Raw genomic sequence first — 27,416 nt, forward strand, 5'->3', positions numbered from 1 at the left:
TTGCAAATGTAAATAATGAAAAACAATAAACTGATTCATCTTTATTCAGTGCACTGTCTTTGAAAATTAGAGTAGCAAGCACATGATCACCAATGAAGAAAGACATGATTCTTTGCATTAAGTGCACTCATTTCAAACTACATTTGTTTTTCTCAGTCTCTATCCTCCGAAAAAAGAACAGATTATATCTTTTTCGTGTAGCTCTTCCAGTGATCAACAAGTAGATTAGTTTGACCACAGCAGACCCAACAAGAAAAAAACACCTGCTGAGGGTGTAATCTGTCCAGCGCTGCTGGTATCTGTAGTCCTGTCTGTAAGCTGCCTCTGCTGGCCAGATGTTAGATGGCAGCGCTTCATGTTTCCAGCTGTGTCCCACACCAGCAGCTCTGCCTGAGCAGAGCAGCAGCTGGATGTGTACCTCGCCCATAGTGGCTGAGATGAGCCCACAACCCATTCAGTTACATTCAGAGGCGGGTCGCCTTTCTCTAATCTGGATATGTGGTGGTGATGGTGGTGGAGGCTGCCACCACTGGCCACCTTATCCCTGTGTTCCTCTCGCTGATCGTGGCCTGGCTCCACCTGGCTGTCCTCTGTGGGTGGGGGACTGTGGAATAAAGTCAGAATGCCTTCACCTTTCTGGAGCTGGAGAGCAGCAAGACCAGAGCGCCCCCTGTCTGACACAGCCAGAGATACACTCCAGCGGGACTCGTTGCAAATGGACGGACAGGTAGACTGAACTTGTGCAGCGGAGCAGGATGGGGGGGACGTGTCGGGATCCTAAAAGAAAAAGAGGAAGTGATGTCGCTGTGGTACAAAGAAAAAGTCCTGGTAACTTCTGTAGAAAACAACAGAAGTAGATTTAAAATGGATTATATTCAGTTAGGTTCAGTTCTTTCTCACCGGGGGAATAACAGTCAAGTACGCCACTGCATAATTTGAGTCAGGAGAGTTAAGGGCACGCACAGTGAGTGTAAGGCTCACTGTGGCCCCTGTCTGAGCTGTGTCAGGGGTGTGGAGGTCTACCTGACCATGGAAAGATCCATGTTCTGCAACAAATAACCTGAGGGACAGAAGCTCGGACTTAAAGAAGTAGTATAACATTTTCTTTTGTTAATTGACATTCATTAGACTGTGCATGATGTAAAGACATACAGTATTAGAAAATGAAATGGCAAGATAAGAGTCTTGCTGCTCACTCACTAGCTCTGCAAAATTAGCTAGTTACTAGGTAATTGTTAAATTTAGTTTTTTGCTCTACCTGTGAGGTCCTCTCTTCTGAAGATATCCATAGTCATCATCAGCCGTCAGATTGAAGAGTCGGGCTGGGCCGTGGTTCAGGACATGAAACTGGACCAATGTGCTGTGACCAGGTACCAGACGGGGGACGGACGACACCTAAGAGATAGAGACACACAAACTTTGAAAGATAATCAAACTTTGAGGCATGAAATTGTGTGATTCAGAAAACCCACCAAAGCAGAGTTTTGGTATGCAACAAGTCAAGAAGAGTCAGACTTTGACATTTTGAAAGATGAGATATATTGTGGAGAAACTTCAGGTGAATATGGTAATTAATAGACCCATGAAACCTCCCAAGATGATAACTTATGTTAAAACAACATTTTTTTTTGTATTACAAGCTTTCTTATATCTTAAAGGAGAACTTCGGTCGATTTAATAATTCAGCTTCATTGCTCAAGCTACCCTTGACTTGCCAGTACCGAAGACGTGAACACATTTGGTCCAACCATTACAGGGCTCCATAAAGGAAGTGTTAGCATTGACAGCTAAAAGCATAGGGTCAGAACTTTACACTGTGTTTTAAGCATCTTAACATGCTCCAAATCTCACCCCAAAAGTCATGCAACAGCAGCAGATAACTTACAACACAGCACTGTAGTGTGTATGACTCAAAATGAATAAAAATGTAGTTAAAACAGTGTGTTTGTGCAAGTAGCTACATACCGGTTTGTTGACATCCGTGTCCTCCGGTAGCTAGACCGAACTAGTCAATCCGTCGAACGTGTGCTCAACAGGCTTAACAGGCTATTGTAAAGCTCATGGCTCATGACAGGCTGTAACATGGACATGTACATTATGAACAGAAAAACGAAAATGCTGGAATACGTTTCTGTCTCTGCCAGTGAGGGAGTAAGCGCACGCTTGACGGATTGACTAGTCCGGTCATCCCTCCTCACCCTCCTCACCTGTTCCTGACCCCCTCGTTAGTGTCTGTGTATTTAGTTTTTGTTCTCCCTGCACTCCTTGTCAGTTTGTTTTGTGTGATGTCCCCCTCCAAGTACCCTGTGTGTCCTCCAGGGTCTCCTGTCTCCTGTGTGGTATGTTTATCATTTTGGCTTCTGTTTGTTCTCTGGTGATTTGTACTTTGCTTTTGTTGCTACTTTGCTTTTGTCCCTTATGACTAGTTTTTGTGTCTAGCTCCTCTTGTTTTTTGTACTCATTTATCTTTTAGTAAAATAAAGCTCGCCTCGTCCTCAATTATAACCTTAACCGGAACAGAACGAACTGAGCATAATGGACCCAGCAGACCATAGCACACAGTTTTTGGACATAAAGTTTTTGGGGATAAATTGCTACAGGCCATAGCTGAATTTGACAAAAACTGTTTTGTAGGCCTTGGCTGAAGGCCAAAATAACTTTTAACCTTAATATTGTGATCATTGTTGTGGGTGTAGACAGACCACCCTCAGCTATCTCCAGTGCAACTGATTATTTAGCAGACTTACTTGTTCTTTACTAACTCAGAAATTATAGTTCTAGGTGATATTAGCCTAGACTGGTTTAATTTATCTACCAGTTAAGAAGGTAGCATGTGTCTTGTTCAGCATCACGGTTACCTGAATCTGAACATGTGTGGGGTGAACCATCTCTGTGGAAACCCTCTCCAGCCTGTTTCCTCTACTGTCTTGGCCAGTTAGTCGAACACAGAAAGGTACCCTGGGAACAGCATCCACCCATCCCACCAGCTCTTCCACAGAGTAGGTTGACAAAGCGGAGGAGTTCAGCTTCACCTGCTGGAGGTGCTCCCCATCAGCTCCCAGCAGTGTCACATGACTGAAAGACACCTCCTCATCTGGTGCCAGGCCTGTCACAGCCAGCACCAGAAAGGCAGGGACACCTAGGAAATTAAACAAGGAACAAGCCTGATTAGTGATGCATAAGCATGCCTTCCTGTTTTGCTAAATGGCATAATATTATTGTGAAAAATATCACAATCCTTTACCCGCTACTGGACTACCATCCAGTCTGGCCAGACCTGGATGAGTCTCATTGCTTACAGCAGCAAAGTAGTACAGGAAATCTACACTGCTGTCACCTGGAGGTGAAGATGTAAAGTGTTTTACTTCTTGGTACATGGAGTTACATGACAGCTAATGTGAGTCAAGCTAACTTGACTAACAGGTCTAAACACATTCTTTTTCTTTTACCTATCACACTGAATGTGAGGTGTCCGTCACCCTTGGCCTGGAGACTCCACTGGCCTGGCTGTATGGGAGGGAGCAGGCTGATGCGGTACAGACCCTTAAAGTGCTCCAAAGCTGCCAGAGGGCCTTGCTCGAGCAACAGAGACTGGCTTTGGTCTAACAAGGAGAGAAAGGTGAACAACAGGGCTTATTTTATTATCAAGTCAAGGAACAGAAGCGATAACAGATGACAGCTGAAACATTTATTGCTTGTATCTACCAAATGTAAGCCCTACTGTACAGTTACCTGATGGGCTGGTGAGGATACACTCTGTAAGGGTGCCAGTGACATGTAGTGTGACATTTTTTACTGAGCTGTCAACTCTGAAGGAATGGGAGGACCTCAGGTCTTGGTCACTTTCCACATGGAAGAGGGTCACCTGGAGGACAGACAAAAATGTGCTTGGCAAAACTTATAGAGACCCATGTTTGAAGATAATTATGACCAAACCCATCAGCTCTACTTTACTCTATGGAACATTTAAGGTTGTCAGCTCATTGTTTTGCAGCAATAATCGTGTCATAACCCACCTGTTTAGTACTAAAGTTAGCAGCTAGCTTGAGAATATAGCAGAGCGTTCAGCAGCTAAAGAGCCCAATGATGTTTTGCAGGAGTTGGTGGAGACCAAAGACGGAGCCAAAAGAAAATGTGACTGTAAACAGATGATAAAGTGGCTGGATGTGTAAACAGACAACTATTTGTGATTTAGGTGGTTGTAAATGGTGACAATATGATGTCCCACGGCTTGTTTCATTTGCCTCGGAGTGCACAAAAAGTAAAAACAGACACTCATTGATGAAGCCCAGTTGCTCGGATCTCCTTTCCTCTAATTTTTGCTTTTATTTTGTTTCACTGATGTTTTTTTGGACCAGCCTTTCTTCGCCTTGTAAACTTGTTTGATTTGGTTGACTTGAGTGTTTAAAAAGTTGATCACCATCAAATGACCTTCTTGCTGCTGTACCTTGTCAGCGGCTATATTATCCTCCACAATGGTGGAGACTTTGTGGATATCAGAGTTGGTGGTGAATATTGTTAGTCCTCCTGACAGGGAGGACAGGGACGAGTAGAGAGAGAAACGATCAGGGGACAAAGGTTTCTGACTCCTCTTCCTCCTCCTCCTCCTCCCCTTCATCCCTCTGCTGTCTGTTGTGTAGCTGGGGTCTTCAGTTAGGAGAAACGTCACCTGTTGGAAAATCAGAGCATAACATGACCAATGATTGGTCATAAAAAAAAAAAAATCCATGCTAGAACGCAGTTTCTAATGCTATTCAACGTCTTTGGAACAGTGGGAATATCTGAAAACAAAGCCTTGTGTCTGAGATGTTATATTCATATAGAAATCAAAATGTAAACTGACCTTGCTCTGTTTCTCAAGGGCGAGGGCCTTCACCGCATCAAACAAGTGGGCGTCTTTAGGGGAAGCGTCAGTGAACACAAAGATGTCCGACAGTGGTGGACTGTGAGTGAGTGCCAGCTGAAAAAAACGCAGCAAGATGGGTAATTGGTCACTGTAATTCTCATACTGTGTACGTGTCTGCACAGTCTGATCATTTGACCGTGAGTATTACGAAATAAGCAGCTTCTAAATGTACCTGAATGGCAGAGAGGCACATCTCCGGTTCGTCCCCGCCTCCCAGCGCCATCAGGTTCTCCATGTGCTGCATAAACTGGTTTGGGTCATTGGTTTTATGCACTGGTCCCACCCCTGCAGAGCACAACGGAAAGAAATGTTAGACAGTAAGCAACTGCTGATGACAACAGTTGATCTATTAGAATGTTAATGATAATGTTAGCTGGGTTATCATATAGCCCTCTTCTGAAGTGGGTGTAAATATTGTCTTTTCAGATCAATTTGGCATCTCTCAGGGCTTCTGCAGCATGGATTAGGACGGGCGAGCTGTATGGAGCCATTTTAGGTTTATTTGAATGTTTGTTTAACAACTCCCCAGCTACATCAGTTGTTTAGGAGAATGCTGCAACGCCCTTTTGCTGTGAAGCTCCAGAAATGTTTTGTGGGCTATGAAACTTCTACACATAAAAGTGACAGGTCAGACCATGTGACCTTGGGTTTTGTCTCATGTAAATGAGGTTTAGTCGATTCTGTCACTCTAAAACCATTATCTTTATTATTTATCAACATTTTGTGACCAAAGTAATATCTTTTAAAGGTGCACTATGTAGTTTTGGAGAGCACCAAGCAGCAGGACCCATCTAGCCCATTCCCTGGTCCCTGGGGACTCAACACAAGTCAATATGTGAGTTTTTCAAAAAGTAATTAAAAGAGAGCAAATGTAGATCTAGCAGGTGTTTCCAGCTCTTTTCAGTACTGTTTTGATTCCTGACTGATACAGTATGTGCACTCTTACCTGGATCATGAAAGGGTACAAGTATGAAGGTGCCAGGCTGCCCGGGGCTGCTGGCTCGGCTCTGGATGATGGAGTGGGCCCGGAGGCGAGCAGCAGTGATCTCCTCGAACATGCTACCTGTAGTGTCCATGACGAACACCAATGCAGGGATTTGCCTCACGCTGAAGAGCCTGGTGAAGGAAGTTTAGGAGGAAAAAATATCATCAGTTCATAAACTCAACAAATGAAAATAGACAATATATATTTTTTAAATGAGCAGCTTCTGAATCAAATACAACATATTAACTGATTAAGGCCGACTGTGTTTTCCTCTCAACAACTGCTTGTAAAACATGAGTCGCACTCTTGGTTAAACTTGTTAAAATTTACCTGAGGAAGGTATTGTGGCCCACAGTGTCTCTGAGGTCTCTCAGTACACTCAGGGTGGCCTCAGTTGCCAACATGGCTGCTTCCATGTGGAGGTAATGGTGGGGGGAGAAGAAAGGTGAGGTGCTGTCCTTGTTGATGCCCCCTTTGGCTCCCGTATGGCGACTACTGTCCAGAATACCTCCGTGACTACATTTGCCTGAAAAATAAATTGTGTCTTTGCTGTAAATGGGGCGCACTTCATTTGGACGTACATATTTCTTTACATTTTTCAGCAGGAGCGCAGCTGGTGGTGGCCAAAGTTTCCCCTGACATACTTACCATGAGGTTTTGGAGGGAAAGTGCCAAAGTAGCCAGTGGTGAGCAGCCTGGAGTTGTGCTGTGGGTTTAGCAGTCTTGGCAGGAGGTTGCCTCGACAGGTGACACTGAAGCACTCCATACAGGTAGGAGTGTCCTCTGTGGACGGGAGGGAAGTGGGGTCAGACTGTAACTGTTAATGAGGCCAATTAATTCTCCAAATCATTAGTAGTAAACCCTTTATTTAAAACACAATTACTTTGCTATTAACCTGAGTTAATAAGGTTTTAGTTAATAGGGTTTTAGGGGAGCGATGGCCTTTTCTTCCAAATCAAGTTCACCTTGAGGTTTTGGTGCAGTGTGCTACAGCTATATCTCACTACACGTGATCTCATCCCAATCTGTAGAAATACACACTTTCATCTGTTGTATTGCCCATGCATCATGTTAAAAGTCTGAGGAACAAACATGATTGAGTGATGCTAACGACACTGCCATGGCACAAAGATGTGCCGCTGTACAGTGGTGTGACACAGCACTAAGCATCCGTGTGCACAGTTTGGTTGTGGTATTATTGGTCATAAACATAGTCGAAAGAAACCAAAGTAATAGCATGGCATTAACAGTAAAGCTTATCGAAGTTGCTGTGCCAAAGACACTTGCGTGCGGCACAAAGGTCCTCATTTTTGAACCTCAGATGTCACACTGGTAAGGCCTATCATCTAATAAATTAATCACTGAATCATACAGTATAATGAAATGAGAGAAAGAAAATGATTGCGAGATCACAATGTGATAATTTAGAACTGGAGGAAGGAGATCGGAGTCAGCTCAAAGTTCAAACACGGTTTTAATCTTGTACATGAGAAGCATTCTATTACAAAATACAAGACAAGCATGGTATTTATCTGTCTCTGTGGGTGTGTTATCACTCTGATAGTTACTAATTTATGCCCTCCTGCGCTTAAAGGAATCATTTATAAAGAAGGAAGTGATAACCTTGAGTGAATATTTAATACATTGAGTGATTATTTAATACCTTACATGTGTCATAAAACAACACAAAGGGTCACAGGTCACATTAAACAGTTCCATTGAACATTCCTGTGTTTGACTTCAGTTCACATCTCTCTTCACGAAGTACACAATTTCCATCACACACAATTTCTCAGAGGACACTGCAATGTCTTAAATTTGCTTTGCAGTTGGAAACCTTTTTAATGTTTAATTTGCTCTTATATATGACAGAGAAATAGAGCAAATAGTCACTGCTTGAAACAATTAATTGGTTATCAAAATAGCTGCCAATAATTGTTAGCGATTTATCAACTGATTGTTGCTGCTCTACCTCAGATTGTTGGCTTGTTGGAAAAGGTATGTTTCCGGAGATCAGAAATGATTTATTTAAGGATATTCAAATGTACTTAAAAGTGAACCTTGGCACCATTACTCTCATAGATCGTGTCATGCCTTTTTTATCTACTTGTTGCTCTCTGTGTTTTCCAGCCTCTGTCTATAAGCTGATCAGCCACCTGCCTGCACAACTGTTTCCCACAAGTCATCAACATCCCCAGTATGTAATATACACTGTACTGTGGAAACTCTGTCTATATATACAGGCTGTTGTTAGGTGTGGTGTGTTTTATTTCCCTGCTCCATCCTCCATTCAACTGAAGAACCATTGACCTCTCATCTAGTTTGCTTTGCTTTAAGTCAACCTGCCTTGCCTGTAGGTCTGCATTTAGTTCCACATTCTTGCTTGATTAGTGACAAAAGCACTGCCCTTCTCAGTCTCCCCCATTATAACATGAGCATTCAGTAATCATGGGTCAGACCACACCCACACCTGTAAAGTTTCGTGACTGCACCTTGCACTGTTGTGCCGATAAACATGTCCACAAACAGACAGAAACTCAAAACTACTGCTGTGGTAATTGTCACCTTGTGGTAGACTCACAAGGTGAAACATTTGCAGTCTACACAAATAACCAAACCAATGTCCCAAACAGTGACCTGTTTCACTGTTACACATTATCTGAAACCAATATCTTCAGTTATGGTAAACTGAAGCCTTGGTAACTGAACTTGTCAAGAGATCCTGTTAAAAATCATTATGATGCAACTCTGCTGTAAATTGACAGCTGCCCAGTAACACTGATTCACTGTCTGATGACTGTCTGATGTGATAACGTGGGCCTTTGCGTAGTTACAGATGTGAAGATGTGATTTACCTGTAGCCACGGGGACGGCAGGCTCATCTGGCTGCAGCAGGTGGAGGTAAATGAAGCGCTGGCCCATCTCAACCCAGTTGCTGTGGCTGTAGAAGTCCTGGCGCAATAGGAGTTTTAAAGACAAAGCATTGGTCATTTATTCATTTTTAAAAGCACATATTGATTTGAGTGTGATGACAACATTTCTGCCACTTCAACATACAAATTAACATTGATGCAAGCAGCGGAGCAGAGGGTGAATGGGGAAAACTTGACTGTTTACTTTGTTAAAATGAGTTCATCCAGCTCATGAGAAGAATTCTTCATTGCCCATATTGTCTAAATGCAGCATATGATTTGCATGATTCTTAACTGGTTCTGGGTCCTCCTATATCAAACAAGTTTACATTACATGTTGTGTCACTTGCGGTTAGTTTTGTGGCAAATTATTTGCCCCATGCTCCCACATGAGGCTAACAACTTATAGCATGGTCCTGCATGATCCATTGCCATCCTCATCCAAACATCCTCCAACTCTTGTTTTCCCAAACCTAAAGTCATGACTAAAACTTATATGAGATTCAGTTGATAGGACCTTTGTAAACTGCTATCCACTGTGCTGTTATTTTGGTGTCTACTAGATAGATATGTATACTTTAATGTTCAAAAAACACATTTCTCATGTTGTCCTTTGCTGCATCACATCTGTTCTCCCACTTCAAGCCTTAACACTCTGTTTCAGTGCCTGTCAAAAAATCAAAAAAGACATGCAAACTTCACTTTGTACAATATGGCATTGCAGTGTACCTGCAGGGAGTGAAATAGCTGGCCCAAGCTGTGTCGGGCAGTTTGGTACTCTTCGGCCTGTACTGAGAGCAGAGTCTGAGCCCAGAACTGCCGTAACATCCCTATGGCGCCATCCATGCGCTCTGCATCAAAGTGGTACACCGGGTCAGACTTGGTGGAGTTCAGGAAGTCCATGGCCGCGTTGGACTTTACCACCTCTCCTACAGCTCTCCAGAAGCCTCGGCCTAGTCTGGTCTGAGAGGGATAAGCTGATTTTTACCATCACTGGCATGCTGTTCAGTTTTTGATTCAATAAAGTTATCATTAACCCCTTTGTATGAATATAAAAAGCAGGTCTTTAACATCATTATTTTCAGTGAATATACAATAAATATCCTTACAGCAGACGTGAGCTCACCTGTTCCTCTCCATGGTGTTTTTCGGGGCCTCTCAGAGTCTCCAGGGTGACATTGAGAATAGATTGCTCCGTGATGTGCTGGTGTGTGCGCGAGGTCCAGGACAGCGTAAGCACTCGAGACCAAAAGTCGGGGAGGAAGCCCGTGCATGGTAAAGCCAAGAGGAATAGATACGCGAGAATAAGCAAGTGTGTATGCTTCCCACTCCCTCCCCAAATTCTTCCTCTGCCCTGTGACATCCTGTCCTGGAGACGGGGTGAATCGGTCACATCCTACCTGCAATTAGAATAGAATATCACAATTGTTTTGACAGTAATTTACGATACAAAATACACCCACTCAGAACAGCGACAGCAGAAGGTGTAGTATGAAGATATTGTGAAAGAAGCACAGGATCATGGGTTTTGTCTTGACAACAGCCACCAGACAGAAACATTCAAAGACAAGGTAATGTCATAAAGTTGTATTCATGTTACGTTAAGTCACATGTAGTCACGATTTCAGACTTCCTCTTCAGTCTCATCTGCTACATGACATTAGCAACTGGTGACCAAATGAAATGCACAGTAAGCCTGGATAAACTAGGGATTTCTTTGGATTTTAACATTGTTGGAAACATTTAGAATAATGAAAACAAACAACTGAAAAAAAATATACAAGGACAGACACTGTGATGCAGAAAACTTACATATAAGTTTAAATTTGACTTCAATAGCTTAGCAACCCTAGCTTGACATTTACATAATAAATTAACTATTCCAAACCAATACTGATTTAAATCTTCCAGAAATATAGGGTGATACTACAATACTTGACATACAGTCACCTTGTAAAGTTAATATGAGGATACATAACTGCCTTTTAAAAAATATATACTGAAGTCTCCTTTGCTGGCTGTATAAAAAAACAACACTTCGCTGGTCCCTTAGCTCCCAGTCTGGACCGGTAGCTGCATGGCTAACATAGCTAACTAGCTAAAGGCAGCTTCACAAAGCAGCGGGTAGTGGTAACTCTGATGCTAGACTCCCCCTTCTGTTTGTTTTGAGTATGAGTTCAACAGGTGGCCAATTCTTACATATTGTACCTTTAATTTGGAATCATGTTTCTGAAAACATGCCAAATACCCCCCTCCAATATTAATTCTGTTTTTTAGCTTGTCTTATCTCCAACAACAAAATATCATGCTACCTTTATGTTTTGTGTACTACCTAGTTGCTAACTTTATCTGTAAACCATTTCTGGTGCTGGTAAGTTAGCATACTGTCAGTTTAGCCTGCTGTTATTTGCTGAAAAAAGCCAGCTGAAGTTGCTGTGAGCAGAAACGGCAAAGTCGTGGACAGGAAAACCAAAGTATGCTCTGCAGAGCGGAGATATGTGTCTGTGGGTTACATTACACATCATCATTTTATCTATTCGTATCAAAATATTGATTAGAGCAGCTTTGATGAACCTATTTTTCTCTTTTTCTTTTTTTTGTGAATTCTTTGGCTCTTCTGATGCTTCATTAAAAATATTGTTTGCTCAAACATGAAAAGACATTAAGATGAATGAAAAACCCTCACCAAATCAGTCACCCAATCCAGATTCATTATATTATCATGCAACATTTTCCTCTCACTTAATGGATGGTTATAAATAGACCCCTGTTGCTAAAGATGTTTTGTGCTAATTGGATCAGTTTTTTGCCAGTCATCCATGTGTCCTTTCCTGTCATTTCCCGCTCCTTAACCTGCCCCCGCCCAACCTCCTCTCACATTTTTCTCAGCCTTGGCTGCACAGAGGCTCCTATTGTTCTTCGTCATCTTTATTCTGATACAATACTTTGGCTTTGTTCTCATAGTCTGTGCTTTCACAAGGGGAAGACTGAGACAAAGCAAGGAGGCCTATAAACAACTGCTCCCTCTGCTTGGCCAGCCTCCATTCAGCAAATCAGTTTTAATTGATTGGCGTGGTCTCTTAAATTAGGAGCACAAAGACTCCTCCTTTCACTCATTGGGTAGGAGTGACACAATATCTTATACACATACAGTGATTATTAACAACTGTATTACTTGTGTTCTCTTATTCAGTTTAAGTCAGTAGTTCTCAAACTCATTTAAAGTCAAGGACCCCAAAACTGACACAAATTAGACTCCATCTGATAAGAATTTTGCTTTTATATGTTTTATTTCAGAGAGCTTATGACACCCTACCAGTACATTGCATCACAGGTACTTGTGGATGAAATTATAGTGAAAAATGAATTATTCCCCTTTATGCTAAGGGACTCTCTTCAAGGACCTTGCCTTGAGAACAACTGCTTTAAGTAACTACTAGTCATCTTTTGCTTCATCTGCAGCCCATTTACAGTATATAATCCCGAGCTATGCTTCACAGCAAACTTCCTCCTTCATGTGAAAATGTGGACTAGAAATGAGGAACTTGCATGCTGTATTGTTTTTTTTACAAAAACATATATTAATATTTGTATATTACCAGGCAACTACAAACATTTTCTAAAAGCTGATACTATATTCTCAGAACTTCCACATGAAAAATAAAAATGTTCTCACCTCAGTTCATCCCGGAAGACCTTTCAGGTTTGATTCGAACGCCACAATGTGCCCCGTGTCACAAGCACAGTGGAACACCACATATGTGCGTTCACATGACAGTGTAGACTTTCACCACAACCTGTCAGCGGAGGAAACTATCACAGCATTCCTGTCTGTGCAGCAAGACATTATTGAGTCTTCACATTTGTCTGTCCTTGGTCTCTTGTCTCTGGCCGGCTCCTCAGTAAGAAAAATAACAACTGAGATTTGAATGGAAGAAGCACTTTGTTAGATGAAGAGTCCTGGGTGCGTTTCTTAGCGAGGGGGGGCACACCATGCGGCAGAAGACATCTCGTCATAGCTCCCCTACAGCCTTGCGCCCCTCCTTAGCCCCCATTATTGCATGGTGCATTGACTCACCACAATAGGGCCGCATATATTACCAGGGTGTTCAACTTAGGCCTTCCCCAACCCGCCCCCACCCCACCCCTGCCATGCATCTATCACTCTTTCTTTTCCTCACAAAACCACAAAAATCACTGCTTTTCACAACTGCAAACACTACAGCACCTTCATCTCGCCATGGTTACCAACATTTCTAACAGCTATGCAAAGGAGGGCATCAGTTGCTAGCCAACACTAGGGTCAGTGTTGAACTTCAGTTTGTGGAATTGAAGGCTGTAAAAGCAGATGAAGTGAGTGATTGTTTTTTTTTTTTTTTCCTCAGCTTTTCTGTTGTTTCTGGTTCTACTGTATGTTACTCAACTACCTCATACAAAACTGTTGTACATACCAAAATATTTTGAAGCGAAACAGAAACAAGAAGGTTGTTTTGCAGAAAGCTGCTTGTGTCTGTGTCACATGGCCGACCACGAAAAAAGTTTTGATGAGCCATTCAGAAAGGCAAAGTAGGCCGGTGGGAGGCTTGTCTGCCCACATTCACACCACAGAGTCGGGGAGCAATGGGTTAAAACATTTGAAGAGTGTGCAATGCATGCTCCTCTCACGTTTTTCAGGTGGGGAACTATTCTGCAAAACCCTTCGATTTATGGGTAGCCAGCTGCAGGTGAGGTTAGTGCATATTTCCTGTTGACATGAGGTAAGGTAAACTAGTTTGGCTTGCACTGATTCTGAAAAATGTATAATGACTGGAGAAACCACAGGCAAGAGGACTCAACTGTATGACACAGAGATCGGACTTCTCCAAAAGGGTTTGGGTACACAGGTAGGAGCAGACAAAGATGAGGTCGGGTAAACCAACAGAAGACAAATATACCAAGAACGCTTGACACTGGGAACAAACTAGCACTGAGTGTGTGAGGGGAACACACCTACTACATACACTAGAGGGCGTGTAGGGCAATATTCTGAAACAAGAGAAGAGGTGAATGTATCAAACAGGAGTGAGTGATAGGAAACGATGAAACATATCTGGGATGTCACAAGATCCTCATGACCCAGTTTCCACACAACAAGCACATACAGATGCTCCCTCGTGGTTTACCACATCATCAGTCTGAGGATGTGTTTCTGACAGAAACCCATTCTTTATTCTCATCTGTTAAGCTGCTGGTATTTGTTTTGTGTGTCGGATCATTACAGGTGTCAGCCTGCCATACTAAGAAATGAAGCCATGATGCTGGCTTCAAAGGCAGATCAATCCACATTCCATTTTAAGATGTATCTTTACAGCTGTAATCATGTGTTTGCAGTCTGGTATAAAAGACTGTTATGACAAATGTACTGGGAGGATTTTTTTTATACAGCTCAGTTGTTTGAATTATATTAAGCCTTTAAGCTCCACATAATTAAGGAACTGGACACCGTGAGATTGCTAAGCAGTAACGGACTGGGGTTGCTAAAAACAGCCCTGGCATTCATGACTCACACCGGCTCACTTTTCGAGCCTAACAATCAGAGTCAGGAACTCTACATGTTTTATACAGAGCTTTAAGTTGCTCCATGCAACATAGATGATGAAGGCCCTGATGGGGGTAGTTATTTTTCTATTCTCCAATATGTGTTTTTGTTGATCTCATGCTGTGATAGCTTTCAACACCACCTTCTAAGTTGCTGGATGATACAGGATTTTTACAGTCATTTGGGCTGGAGTGTTTATTCAAACACATCATAGTTCTGATGCCATCTGCTCAGAACACTTCCAAGTTATAAAAAAAAAAAAAAAAAAAATTAAAAAATAAAAATAAGTCTGAAACCCCATTAGATAATGTCAAGTTACTCAGATGAAAGGAACTGATCACACCCTCAGAACAAAACAAAATTCAATATTAGATTGGGAAAATAAGACTCATTGAAGCAGGACCCCTACATGAGAAGACCATGTAGGTCAAAACTTTCCACAAACTTTTGGGAGCTGGATGTATGCCCGGTCTATAATCTGTACTTTTATGTATTTAAGCAGTTTTGATTTCATTATGCACCTCCTGAAAAAAGTTGAAATGTTGAGAATAAACTTAACATTTCAAGATTCAAGTCAATGTGTCAACAAACTGCCTTGTGTGGGTCAGTTGGTGAAACTATACTTCGGAATCGATGGACCAGAAGAGTTGACTTTATTCTCCACATTGCAACTTTCTCCACAAAACTGTATTGCAGTTCAACTTTATTCTCGACACTGTACATAATAAACTTACTCCTCTAATTGTTGTTTTGTCTCTCAACTCTGGCCCTCATAATCTTCCATAGCCAAGTGACTGAACTGTGGATGACCCTCCCCAGATTTTATTTTGAAATAACGTGATTTTTCCGCTCGAACATGGGTTCCTGGTCAGAGTTTTTTGATCACGAGGTGTTTAAACCGAGGAACCAATTTTGGGGGCGAGTGCTGGCTCGCTTTTATAAGGCTTGAATCCATATTAATACTATTATAAAATAGTGCATGATTAAAAGTGACTACGGAGCAGGAGTGTTTCCTGTCGGCCACACGCACTTCTGTTACAGGTACATGTAGCCATAGACATATTATAACCATATCCTGATATGTAAATGTGACATCTGTGTGAATAAAACACCAAAGCCATTTTTATAAATACAGTGATTTTGATGATTACTAATAATAACAATCAAAAAACAAACAAAAAAATACAAAAAAATATTCATATTATATTTGTGTCATCACAGTAACAGCATTACATACACCAGCAGCTGTAAACACTCATAAAAACATTATAATAATCCATCCAGTGGTTTGGTGCCGACCTGTATAATGAATATATGAGGAGTAGTTCACGTTTATAATCATCAGAGAACGTTACACACGTTGTTTTTGGTTCCTCTCTGTTTCCTGAATATATCCGTACGTGTGTGAATGTGTAAATGAGAGACATTAGCTTATAGCACTTTGTAGAAATGAGCTTTATAAAGTTCACTCCATTAACTTGTATTAGTTCACCGAGCAGAGCTGCCTCCTCCAATATGGCGGCGACGTCGACGTACGGTCCAGCGCTCAGTGAGGTGTCTATGTATATATATATAGCCGACCGACCGCTTTGAACACTGACATACTGCCCGGCTCATTGTCGACATGGGAGCCGTGAGCCGTGAGCCAGGCGCTGTGCCCACCAGCCTCCCTTTACAGGAAGCCCTGCTCTTCCTCCTGAGTCACTGCAACACGAACTGAAGAGTGACGCCCTTCATGTTTTGCAACGTCACTTCACGGACAGCATTCTGCCATGTACATTAAGCTAGTGTGGAGGAGGTAAGTAGCTCATAGTAACAGGAAGAGTCCACCTGTCACGAATCTGTGGGCGTGGGCTTGAAAGTTTACTGCCAAACCAACCTGAAAACTTCCTCACCGCCTCTCCGGGAGCTTCCTGGACAGATTGGACTCTCTTTAACAAGGTAACTGATGCAGTGTTTTTCACAGGATATAAGTTAAAACATGACTTTTTTTTTGTTTTGTTTTTTTACTAAAACGTACTGTGGTGTTGCTGTGTATGTTGCATCTCCTGTATCTATAAGGTGCGTGATACATCAGGTGGTACATGGGCAATATGTCATTCCTGCCATGTTTTATATGGAGTGTTGTGAAAAGTACCCCGCCCGAAGAATACTTGGGACAAAGTACAGATACCATGCTAAAAGTCCCCAGTGTGAATAGTTGAGTTAAAGTCTTTATGTACCTGATGTTTCAAAATCACAGCAAAGGTGAATTGTACATGTTTACTGTGGGTCTGTTGCTCTGATGGAACGTGTAATCTGCAAAGTAACTATTAACAAAAGATTAGGGGTAGACTGATTATCGGGGATGATATTCACCTTTTTTTTTTCTCCCGGTTTTCGGTATCTGTGATTTTTCTGTCGGATGGCCGATAAAATAAACAAAGTTAAAAATGTGTTACTTTGACTCTGATGCGCTGTCTTCACACACACTGGTTTGCCCACATTGATATCTGATTGGCAACACATTGGAACATCTGCAAAGTAGCTTGTCACTATATTTATGCATTTATTTATATAAGTGTAAGGTACCTGAAAATCTGAATTTAAAAGAGTACTTGAGTAAATTGGTCACAAATACCACACTGATTCAATTACAAAGCACATTCATCTAATGAAAATCAAGCTGTAGGCTGTTTGAATGTAGCTAGTTAGTCTTGTGTAAGTCATGTCCATGGGGTCGCTTTGCTGTGACTTTTTAACATAACATATTGAGATTAATCTCCCTTTCCCTTTTATTTTACAGCGGTAACAAACCTGACAGTGTAACTTGTTAAACAGGCATGATGGTGAACTGCTGCGGTCTGCTCACTGCCAATAAGGAACCAGGTACAGAGCTCTAAGAAAACACATGCATTAGCATTATTATCCTAAGAGGTGGGATCAAATCCAACCATTCAGGAACAGTGTTTGTTTAAGAATCAACTGTCTGTGAATAGCTTCTCTCACAAATCCTGCACAGTTGTTGTGTATTGTGTTTTGTTCTCTGTCTGGGTCAGTTCCTCTGAAGAGTGTGGAGGTGGAGCTGCAGGTGAGGGACCATGTGGCTACAGTGGTCTCCACCCTGAACTATGAGAACAAGGAGGACAAACCAGTAGAGGCTGTGTTTGTCTTCCCTCTGCCTGGAGATGCTGCTGTCTGTCACTTCAGTGCTACGATCGGACAGACGCAGATTGTAGCTGAGGTGAAGGAGAAACAGCAGGTGAGCTGCACAGTGAAGACTTTCTCACTACAGTGGAGCTGAAAAACACTTTAAACACAGTGAAAGTGACCCACATGTGTCGTCTGTGCTCCAGGCTCGTGAGGAGTACGATGACGCTTTGAGCTCCGGTCAGCAGGCCTTCCTATTGGAGGAGAGTGATCAGAGTCCAGATATCTTCTCTCTGAGTGTGGGCAGCCTGCCTCCAGGAGAGAGCGCCTCCATCAGGCTGGAGTACGTCACTGAGCTGGCTGTGCAGGCTGATGATGGGCTGAGGTTTTGTCTGCCTGCTGTGCTCAACCCTCGCTACCAGCCTCAGGGTAGGAAACTTTGCCGGCTTTGTCCGAAGTGGAGATGAAGTATAGAGTGTTCATAGTTTAGCCGAAGTGGAGATGAAGTATAGAGTGTTCATAGTTTAGCCTTGTTGGTGTTTTAAAGATGGAAGTGTCAGTCAGTCGGTCAGTTTTGTCCAGACTGATCACAACAAATAAAAACATTTCATTACTTGCCCTAAGAATACAATAAAAACACAAGTATTATCGCCACAAGTCTTCAGTGTCTCTGGACTGAACTACATCTCACTCTCTCTGGTAGATGGTGGTTAGCTGACATGCAAATGAGTAACTTTAACCAGCGATTGCAGTAACAAATGCAGCTGTAGTTTTCTTAGCTGGCACAATGACATGTAGTGTTCATCGGCAGAGTTACAGTACTACTTTCTGTCGTGCCCTTCACGAATTTCTTTGAAAAAAATATAAGGTCCAAAGTCCAAATATATCCAAAGTGGATACTAGATCGTCACCTCTGCTGGTGATCCACTGAGTTCCTGTCGAGCGCCGCCATCATGTCAAAATGTTTCCCCTGCTTTGGTTTGTAACCAAATTCCTGGAAAGCTAATGACATTCACATCACTCGCAGCTGTGTTCGTTGCTTATCAGTAGTTCTTATGATGCCAACACAGAATGCTAAGATGGTTGAAATGGTAAACACTGTTGCTAAAAATGAGTATAGCATTGTCACTGTGAGCACGTTAGCTTGATACTCAAGACTCTTAAGATGTGATTTAATGCTCTTTGATTATAGCATTCATAACTTGTTCACAGAAAGTGGAGGCAGTGAAGGTGCCAGTGTTCAGGTGACCTCTGTTCCAGCCTCTCTGGTGCCCTACAGTCTGTCTTTCTCTGCCCGAGTGTCCTCTCCTCGTCCAGTCTCTAAAGTAGAGTCCAACTGTTCCCTGGACCCTCTCCAGTACCTCAACACAGAGCAAACCCAGGCCACGGTAGGTGGAGTGCTAATGTGTCTGCTGTGTGTGATTGTTCCTCAGCACTGACAAACATACATCACTTTCTTTAGATTGATGAGTGTTGTGTGAACTGCAGGTCAAGTTGGCTGCAGGACACAAGTTTGACAGAGACGTTGAGGTGCTGATTTATTACAAAGATGCCCACCAGCCCACTGCTGTGGTGGAGGCAGGACAGGCCTCTGCCAAGCCTGGTGAGTTAGTGAATGAGTCCAGTTGTTGCTTCACAAATAAACAGGTCATTATCCTCCAACTGATGAGTTTATTGTAATAACTGGTAGAAGCCAGATGTGTGGTCATGTTCCTGTCTCTCCTCTGTGTCTCAGGCTCTCTGATGGGTGATCCAGTAGTGATGCTGAGCCTGTACCCTGAGTTCCCCCAGACTGTCATGTCTTCACTGGCCTCCTGTGGAGAGTTTGTGTTCTTACTGGATCGATCTGGAAGTATGGATTGTCCAATGAACAACAGCAAGAGAGACCAGACTCGCATTGGCAGTGCCAGGGTATTCATTATGTGTTGTTTCTGTCATAAGATCATTCATAGTGTCCCTCTCACTCAGTGGCCTTCAGTATCTTTCCTCTCTTCCCTTAAGGATACTCTGCTGCTCCTGTTGAAGAGCTTACCAATGGGCTGCTATTTCAACATCTACAGTTTTGGGTCAGGATATGAACACATCTTCCCGTAAGTCACGCCCTCATGTCACTCAGTGAAAAACATTTGTTCTTGTCTTTGGTGTTAATGCTTGAACCTTGGTGATGATGAGGTGATATATTCATGGCAGTAAGAGTGTGGAGTACAGCCAGAAGACCATGGAGGAGGCTCTGAAGAAAGTTACAGACATGAAAGCTGATCTGGGAGGAACAGAGATCCTGAAGCCCCTCCAACATATTCACAGCCAGCCCTGCATTCCTAATCAGCCGAGACAAGTAAAACACACAGACACACAACATGGGGAACAAGTTGCACAAACATGCGTGTCAGCAGAGGTTTTTACCCTGATGAACAGCTCAAGAGCTGTTAGAACTAATACCAATGGTAATAAGCAGTGTTGGGCATGTTACTTTTAAAAAGTAATTAGTTATAGTTACTAGTTACTTCTTCTAAAACGTAATTGAGTTAGTAACGGAATTACTCCACTATAAAAGTAACTAGTTACCATAAAAAGTAACTATTGCGTTACTTTTAATTATTCCCCCTTTTGAGCTCGGCATTCATTTTAGCGTACTCAGCATCTATGTATTTAGAAAATGTCTTTCTGCATGGCGGACCGGCACCTGCTCTCCCTGGTATTTTACCATTGAGTGCTATGAAGGAGTCAGATTCAACTGTTGATTACAGGAGCATGTTCTCAGCAACATACCTGTTTATCATTGAATTCAGCTCAGTCTGTGTCACAAGTTTTTGTGAAGCTGGAGCAGAAGAAACCAGCTTTAGCTGCTTGGACGGCTCCGTGCTTTGTTAGCAGAGCTCACGTTAGCCACACCTGGCCTGCTGTCATCACCAACAGTGTCAACAATGGTGTTTTTGGCCACTAGTGTTATAGAAGCGTATGCTGCTTGATCAGCTTCAATTTGTAATGCACCACATTTAATAGTCGGTAACGGCGCTGTAAAAATAGAAATAGTAATGAGTTAGATTACCCGTTACTGAAAAAAGTAGCACCATTAGTAACGCTGTTTATTGTAACGCCGTTATTCCCAACACTGGTAATAAGCCCCAACTCATTAGGCTACAAGATGGCTCCTACCCACCCATTCTCTAAGAATTAGTCATAATTCAAAACATACTGTGAAATCACAGTCTAACAATACCAATAATGCTAATAATCAGATATTTCTGTCATCTTTGTGACTCCAAAGAGAATGCGCTTGGCGCCTATCCGAAGACAGTTCCTTTGAAAGGCATTATTCCACTTTTTATATGAGTTATCCATTTTTTTGTCCAGTGATGGGTTATTATAGTGATATGTAAACTTTCCCACAGGTGTTTGTCTTCACTGATGGAGAGGTGGGGAACACCAAAGCTGTTATCAATCTGGTGAAGAAGAATTCAGGCTCCCACAGGTGAAACCACAAGAACACAAAACAACAAACGTCCACATAGTGCCATGAATGTGTCTCATCATGTTCCAGTGCTGAGTGTCTAAAACTAATCCACTGTATTGTAGGTGTTTCTCTTTTGGGATTGGGGAAGGGGCCAGCTCTGCTCTTATCAACGGGTTGGCCAAGGAAGGAGGAGGTCACGCTCAGTTCATCACAGGGGCTGACAGGATGCAACCCAAAGTAAGACATAGTTCATATGAAAAATACATTTGAAATAAGAAATGCAATAACACATTTGTGTTCTGACAGAAGTGATGCTTCCAGTAAGTTAAAGTGTCTTTCTCATCTTTTTGCAAACTGTTTTCACTCATCAGGTGATGCAGTCGCTGAGATTTGCTCTGCAGCCAGCTGTGGTGGACATATCAGTCACATGGGATTTGCCAAAGGGAATCTCTGTCACTGTCCTCTCTCCACCAATCACAGCACTTTTCCAGGGTCAAAGGTCACTGGTTTATGCCCAGCTCAGTGGACAGGTAGGAGCAGCACCAACTGATCAGGAAAAACATGCCTGGTTGGATCTTTTTCAGCATTAAGCTCTACAAAATACATTTTCAAATGCAATGTTTTCCCATCAGGTTTGTGATCACAGTAATATGATTACTGACACTTTAATGCTTTCTGTCAGAGTTCAGAGGCAGCAGAGGGCTGTGTGACGGTGAAGTACAGCCTGGCAGGTCATCCCTCTCAGAACCAGCTCCACTTCAGTCTCACACCTGCACAGGACACTGGGTAAAACATGAGATAACCGCACCGTTATTCATTGAGTCCTGATTTTACAAATGCTGAATTTAGTTTGATTATTTACATGAAGTAAAAGGAAACCAGCAAGGTGTGAGAAACATGTTGCTATTTGCAAAAAGAATATTGCACTGATACATGGCACGTGTCAGCTCAGTGGCAGACACACATAATTACAAGAGTCCAGACCTTCAACTGTGTTTTTCCAGAATTAGTTTCTACTGTAGGTAAACACATTTGTTATAGTTATACAGAATATCTGAATATCAGAAGTGGCAGTTCAAAACAAGTTGGTGGTATTTTGGAAAATGTGTCTTCAATGTTCAGTGTCAGTCTGCTTCCAACATGATGACTTTATCTGGAAAAGCAAACTGAATACTTGCAGCAAATAGACAGGTTTAGTATATAATTGCAAATCTGTGTACACACATGTGTTCACTTCTCTGTACTGTCTGCAGATTAACAGTCCACAGGTTGGCTGCTCGGACTCTGATTCGCTCCCTGGAGATGGAAGAGAGAGAGAGCAGAAGAGAGCAAGACGAAGGAGTGAAGAAGAAGGTGGTGGAGCTCAGTGTCCAATCAGGAGTGAGCAGCACCTTCACTGCCTTCATCGCTGTCAACAAAGGGGACGGCGAGACGATTCAAGGACCTCTGGTGCGCAGAAATGTTCCAACACCCAGTGAGTGTTATTTTAAGAAAAATAAAAAGCAAAAGCCACGCTGTACAGAAGATATACTATTGCTGATGATGACTGGTAATGTTGAGAAGCATGATGATGATGTACCGCTGCTATGTAAAGACAGTGTGGTGTAATGGCGTCCTGAGCAAGGAGCAACCATTGCAGTGAAAAAAATTCATGGCCATAATCTCCAAAGGTACATTGTTATTTATTTTGTTGGTCAACCAATCACAGCTTTCAGAAGAATGTGTTACACCTGGCAACATGTTCAACCACGCCTCCTCACTGAGATGGAAGTTTCTGTCCCTCCCTTGCTCAGTGGTGCTGGGAGTTAGGAGCTCTTTGACAATTCTCCAATTGTTTTCAGTTTAGTTGATTGTTTTTGTTGACTGATGCTATTAATGTGTTGACCTCACACTCTTCTTTTAAAATCTAAGGAATGATGGCCTGTGCTATGCCTTATGGTGCACGGAGGATGTGCTTTTCTGCTCCACCCGCAATGTATAGTAAGTATAGAATTAAATAAGACTTAAACCTACATTGGTGTATTTCTATAAATACACACATTGTGGATTGTGAAATACTTTATTTACAGCAGGAGCTGCTTTAGTTCTGTTGTGCTCTGGTCAGTCATGGGGACAGACACTGTTTACATTTGGTGTGTGTATAGATACGTGTGTGTGCTTCTGATATGTTATGTTTTTAACACTATAAATATTTAAAGTTGTACTTGTTTGCAGGTCAATGTAATAATCTCATAAACAAGCAGTTTACTGGTTGATATTTATCTCTACTCATGTTCATATAGTGTCCTGATCTGGCACTGTTTCTTCTAATCTCATAGTGATGATGAATTGTGCTGCTCCCCAGAGCAGAAAGGTAAAATGTAAGTATCAAAATTTAATGGCCTTTAAATAAACATATCTGTGTATTTCTATAAGTATAATTTATGGATGGTTTGTGTGTGTGTGTGTGTGTGTGTGTGTGTGTGTGTGTGTGTGTGTGTGTGTGTGTGTGTGTGCTGTACCATCAACATGATTTTGAAGCTGTTATTTTGAGGTCAAAAAGTTACATAATGCTGCTTTAACAATCTAGTTAAGTGTGTTTTCCTCTATAATCGAATGATGCGTAGAAAAAGATCCGGCTGAGTAGTGACATCACACTTCTATTGGCTGTCTTATTCACAAATATATGTCTAGTAACATCAGATCATATTCATGCAGAGATTCAGCGTGGATATTTTAGACATTACATCATCATTATTATAGTTTTTGGTCGACCAAGGAGTTCTGTGGCACCGAGGCACAACAGATATCATGCTGTGTTTACTCTGCTCTCTCTGTAGCTAGTGGGGGCGGTGCTGGAATTTTTAGTAAGATGAAGAAGAAGCTCTCGGGAGGACCAGCTAAGATGTCTGACCGACCGTTACAGCGTTCGGCAAGAGAAACTGATTCTGGTAAGTAGACACATGCCACAGCTGCCACTATTAACATGTCAGGGCAGATTTTACTGTTCACAGTTTACTCTGTATAACTGAACTGTTCACTCTGATGTTTTTTATTTCAGTAATAAGTCAGACTTTCTTATTTTATTTTTAGGATCCTGTGAATTGTTTTCATTTATACCATATACAAGTCATATACATTATAAATATGTGAGGGCTAATGAATGATATATATCGTTGTACGCTGTATGTTAAGATATTCATCTTGCAGTGCTTTATGCATTAGGTTATACTGCTGATTTTTTGTGCATTACAATTTAATTTCTTGTACTTACTGTCGTTGTCTTTTTATATATGTTCCACCTTCTCTTTAAAGCTGAGTGTTGGGATATATCACCTGACTTGGAGGGTAAGTAACAAAGAGATTATTAAAGAAACACCTGCTGACAACTATTAGTACACACATTTGTGCCTCCATCAGGATGCATTTGGAATAACTTTGGTCATAAACCAAAGTTTAGGACCAGTATAAAGTGTTGAAGGCACTGGATGAGTGTTTTAATAATGACCAAACGCCGCCAAACTAATTACATCCGCCTCATATTGAATATTAGCGTACAACGATTTGCATTTAAAAGCACTGATGTTGCTCAGTACAACCCTACAGAGCTACAAACATGGCTGTGCACTTTTGTTTTGCCTCCATCTGGCTCTTTATGTATTTTTTTTTTAATAATCAAAATCAAGTGTAAAAAAACAATGTTTTTTTTTTCAATCTTTTATAAGTACTATAATCCTGATATAAATAAGAGATAACAGACTTCAATGTTTGACGTTTTCTAATTTTCTTGATAATCAATAAAGGTGAAGACAGCCAGATTCTATATCAGAGGCAACGATATGTTGTGAAGATACATAAAGGCACACTAACCTGGACTATCACTGACTGATATTTCTAATTGTAGTAATCTTAAATTACAATGTAATCCAATTTTTTTTGAACATATTTAACTGAAGTTTCTCTAGACATCAGTATCAAAGAGGCAAAGACTAAAAAAAGATTTCTGAAAATGCCTACCACTATAAAAATGTATCTTTGCTTTGATTTTCTTCTCAGAAAGCTGCTCACTCGAACAGCCTCCCAGAGACTCTTTGCTGCAGCTGGTCTCCCTCCAGAAGGCGTCTGGCTGCTGGGAGTTGGATCCAGCTCTGGCTGCTGCACTGGGAAAGACCAGCGAGGAGGTGGAGAACAAAAAGCCTTCATCGGTGAGTCAATTATGATAACACAAATTAACAACTGGACTTATTTTAAAACACTTTTGATGACATTGTTTATATTACAGAATATAGGGTATGGTATTGTATTTGCTTCAAAAGTCAAAAGTATTGAAGTGTCTTGTTGTTGGGAAGTCAGACTGATCAAAACCATCCAGCAGCATTTTCTCTCTGTGTCGTCTCTTCTTTGTTCTCTTTGATTTCTTCCTTCTGTCGTGACTGTTCCACGCCTATTTCTTTGATTTGGTGTGTTAGGTGAACCAGGAAGTGTGGGCCACCATTCTGGCTCTGATCTGGCTTCATGGCTTCAAGATGGATGCTCAGGAAGAGTGGGAGCTTCTGGCTATGAAGGCTGCTTCATGGCTCCGTGCTCAGAACGGTAACAACTATAACGATAAGAGCTGATCTGTAGTTTTTAACAGTGTGAGCTGCTTATAATCTGCTGTTTGCCCACATTCAGTCTCCTCTGCTGATGACTTGGTTTGCATTTTTTTTATTTCAGCGCCATGTGTGACAGAGTGTGTGGAAGCTGGAAATGCTCTGTTGGGTTGCAACGTGCAGAAAGACGCCCTGGGGCTCTGAGGTGTTCATTATACTGGCTTCTCTTGCAGATTCACTTCATCCTCCAAACTTTACTTTATTAGAATTGGATCATGCATCACCTTGTTACAGTTAAATCATGTTCTTTGATGTTTTTTTTCTTCCTTTTTACTATCAATTGGTGTTTCCCCTTGTTCTTATGTTCTTTGGTCTTTTAAATTTGTGTACATTACATGAATGAATTGATTGTTATTCCTGAGTATGTTACACATTTTTTGTCAGTTTGAGTCTAAAGCAACATAAAAATAAACTTGGAGCTTGGGAGAAAATGAACATTAATTGCTCAATTTGACACTTTACACCTGCTCTTTTCACTGTACAGTTAAAACTGTGCCACACCAGGTACACATGCGTTTTACCAACACTATCTAAAAAGAACTTCATGCTCTTACTGTGATGTTTAACTTAACAATTAACTTCAGATTGCTGCTATTACTGGTAAGAACAAAACAAATTATAACTTGAAATCAGCTGTACATAGAAAATAGTTGCTTTAAATGTGTTGCTGCCAAAATGCATGAATTTCACGCTTAAGGTTTATAGAAAATAATGTTGCTTGGAAGAATTTAACAGCAACCCACTTCCTAAAACTATACTAAAATACCTATAAGATATAGATACATATATAAAACACAGATATTAATGTACACTCATTATCTTGGTGGGGGAATTTCAATTGTGTGTTGGTAAGTGTGCAAAGAGTTGGAACAGACAAACTGCAGGCAATAACACAACTGGAGTGAATTTTTGTAATTTGTTAAACACATTATAAATGCTCCATTTTAGTGGAGCAAGTTTTATACATTTTTATTTGCCAAACACGACCATGTGAGCATGAATTGAAGAAGAAAATGCACTTTTAATACTTTAATATATCTTGTCTCATGATATTATACAGAACATGTATATAAATGTCTTACTTAAATGATGAGTCATTATATAAGTAGTGTTCTCTGTTCATCTACTAGTCAATTGATGAGTGTTTAAGCTCTAATATAATCAAGTTCTGATATAAAATAAAACTCAAAGAAAATATTTCATTAATTCAAAAGTAATAATAAGATCCCTTATTGTTTTCCTGGTCAGAGCCCACATCAGTAGCATGTAGCTGGTAGTCATGATGATGATGATCCATTCTGCACCTGAGCACCGACAAGAGCTGAACTGTGGTCAAATGAGATCTTTCAACTATGGAGTGAGTGTTTAATTGTTGAAAAGTAAAAAATCTGACATAGGTAAACAACTGTGTTGAAGTGCTAACATCAGGAAGCGAGGAACATGTTGTACCTGAGCTCATTTAAAAAAAAAAAAAAACAATTTAGCATTTATGACAGAACACTAGTTGTTTCAGGCTAGCTTGGCGGCAATTTCAAGACACCCGGAAACAGAAAACGGCAGGCGGGAGTAGTTATCTGTCATGGCAGCACCCACGGCTTCTGAAGAAATGGGTGGATACTATCTTTGGGGTGACTTTTTTTCCGGAGCAGCAGCTGTGTTTCTCACTATACAAATGGATGCACACTGTGAAACAGGAGCTGAGCTCATTCACATATGATTATCATCAGTGGATAATAATAATAATACACTAATAATAACCACTCCACCACCCCTGCTGCCCTGTAGGAGTCAGGGCAGAGGAGCACAGGGAGTGAGAGGAGA

At 41.5% G+C, this 27,416-nt stretch overlaps 2 protein-coding genes and 1 long non-coding RNA gene across 6 annotated transcripts; 2 read left to right on the plus strand and 1 right to left on the minus strand.

Moving 5' to 3' along the window:
* Positions 1 to 28: 28 nt before the first annotated feature.
* vwa7 (von Willebrand factor A domain containing 7) lies at positions 29 to 12,796 on the minus strand. 3 transcript variants are annotated; one of them, XM_037121092.1, is made up of 17 exons: positions 12,480 to 12,790; positions 9,930 to 10,203; positions 9,533 to 9,766; positions 8,747 to 8,843; positions 6,540 to 6,674; positions 6,222 to 6,417; positions 5,853 to 6,022; positions 5,079 to 5,191; positions 4,844 to 4,960; positions 4,448 to 4,669; positions 3,733 to 3,865; positions 3,450 to 3,602; positions 3,245 to 3,337; positions 3,033 to 3,139; positions 1,259 to 1,395; positions 901 to 1,060; positions 29 to 777 (listed from the first exon to the last, which is right to left on the minus strand). In XM_037121092.1, exons 2-17 carry the CDS (start codon positions 10,164 to 10,166, stop codon positions 226 to 228), a joined length of 2,856 nt encoding a protein of 951 aa, XP_036976987.1. In that variant the 5' UTR covers positions 10,167 to 10,203; positions 12,480 to 12,790; the 3' UTR covers positions 29 to 225. The 3 variants fall into 3 exon arrangements, with proteins under 3 accessions (XP_036976987.1, XP_036976978.1, XP_036976997.1); XM_037121083.1 differs by having other exon boundaries at positions 2,859 to 3,139; positions 12,480 to 12,789; XM_037121102.1 differs by lacking the exon at positions 901 to 1,060 and having other exon boundaries at positions 469 to 777; positions 2,859 to 3,139; positions 12,480 to 12,796.
* LOC119032285 lies at positions 2,050 to 9,666 on the plus strand. The gene is made up of 4 exons (XR_005078843.1): positions 2,050 to 2,339; positions 6,494 to 6,661; positions 8,022 to 8,088; positions 9,528 to 9,666. It is a non-coding gene; the product is annotated as an uncharacterized LOC119032285 (long non-coding RNA).
* Positions 12,797 to 15,932: 3,136 nt separating the features above from the next.
* Positions 15,933 to 26,030, plus strand: LOC119032230 (von Willebrand factor A domain-containing protein 5A-like). Of its 2 annotated transcripts, none has more exons than XM_037121167.1 (21): positions 15,933 to 16,322; positions 17,167 to 17,249; positions 17,420 to 17,622; positions 17,717 to 17,939; positions 18,723 to 18,898; positions 18,999 to 19,113; positions 19,246 to 19,421; positions 19,512 to 19,600; positions 19,701 to 19,845; positions 20,903 to 20,982; positions 21,087 to 21,201; positions 21,336 to 21,494; positions 21,647 to 21,750; positions 22,218 to 22,438; positions 22,876 to 22,944; positions 23,283 to 23,324; positions 23,784 to 23,894; positions 24,259 to 24,291; positions 25,000 to 25,148; positions 25,413 to 25,536; positions 25,660 to 26,030. In XM_037121167.1, the coding sequence occupies exons 2-21, from the start codon at positions 17,204 to 17,206 to the stop codon at positions 25,737 to 25,739; spliced, it is 2,460 nt and encodes an 819-aa protein (XP_036977062.1). In that variant the 5' UTR covers positions 15,933 to 16,322; positions 17,167 to 17,203; the 3' UTR covers positions 25,740 to 26,030. The 2 variants fall into 2 exon arrangements, with proteins under 2 accessions (XP_036977062.1, XP_036977068.1); XM_037121173.1 differs by having other exon boundaries at positions 15,934 to 16,322; positions 18,732 to 18,898.
* The last annotated feature ends 1,386 nt before the right edge of the window (positions 26,031 to 27,416 follow it).

Source organism: Acanthopagrus latus, chromosome 2, assembly GCF_904848185.1.
Source record: "Acanthopagrus latus isolate v.2019 chromosome 2, fAcaLat1.1, whole genome shotgun sequence".
NCBI classification, from domain to species: domain Eukaryota; kingdom Metazoa; phylum Chordata; class Actinopteri; order Spariformes; family Sparidae; genus Acanthopagrus; species Acanthopagrus latus.

Bases quoted from the DNA above. Each gene is read 5' to 3' on its own strand.
- vwa7 (XM_037121083.1), bottom strand. From the start codon at position 10,166: ATGTCACAGGGCAGAGGAAGAATTTGGGGAGGGAGTGGGAAGCATACA. The intron at 3,338-3,449 runs GTAAAAGAAAAA...CTTCACCTCCAG, and splicing joins CCTCACATTCAGTGTGATAG to GTGACAGCAGTGTAGATTTC. The intron at 1,396-2,858 runs GTAACCGTGATG...TCTATCTCTTAG, and splicing joins CCACACATGTTCAGATTCAG to GTGTCGTCCGTCCCCCGTCT.
- LOC119032230 (XM_037121167.1), top strand. From the start codon at position 17,204: ATGATGGTGAACTGCTGCGGTCTGCTCACTGCCAATAAGGAACCAG. The intron at 21,202-21,335 runs GTAAGACATAGT...TTCACTCATCAG, and splicing joins CTGACAGGATGCAACCCAAA to GTGATGCAGTCGCTGAGATT. The intron at 21,495-21,646 runs GTAGGAGCAGCA...GCTTTCTGTCAG, and splicing joins ATGCCCAGCTCAGTGGACAG to AGTTCAGAGGCAGCAGAGGG.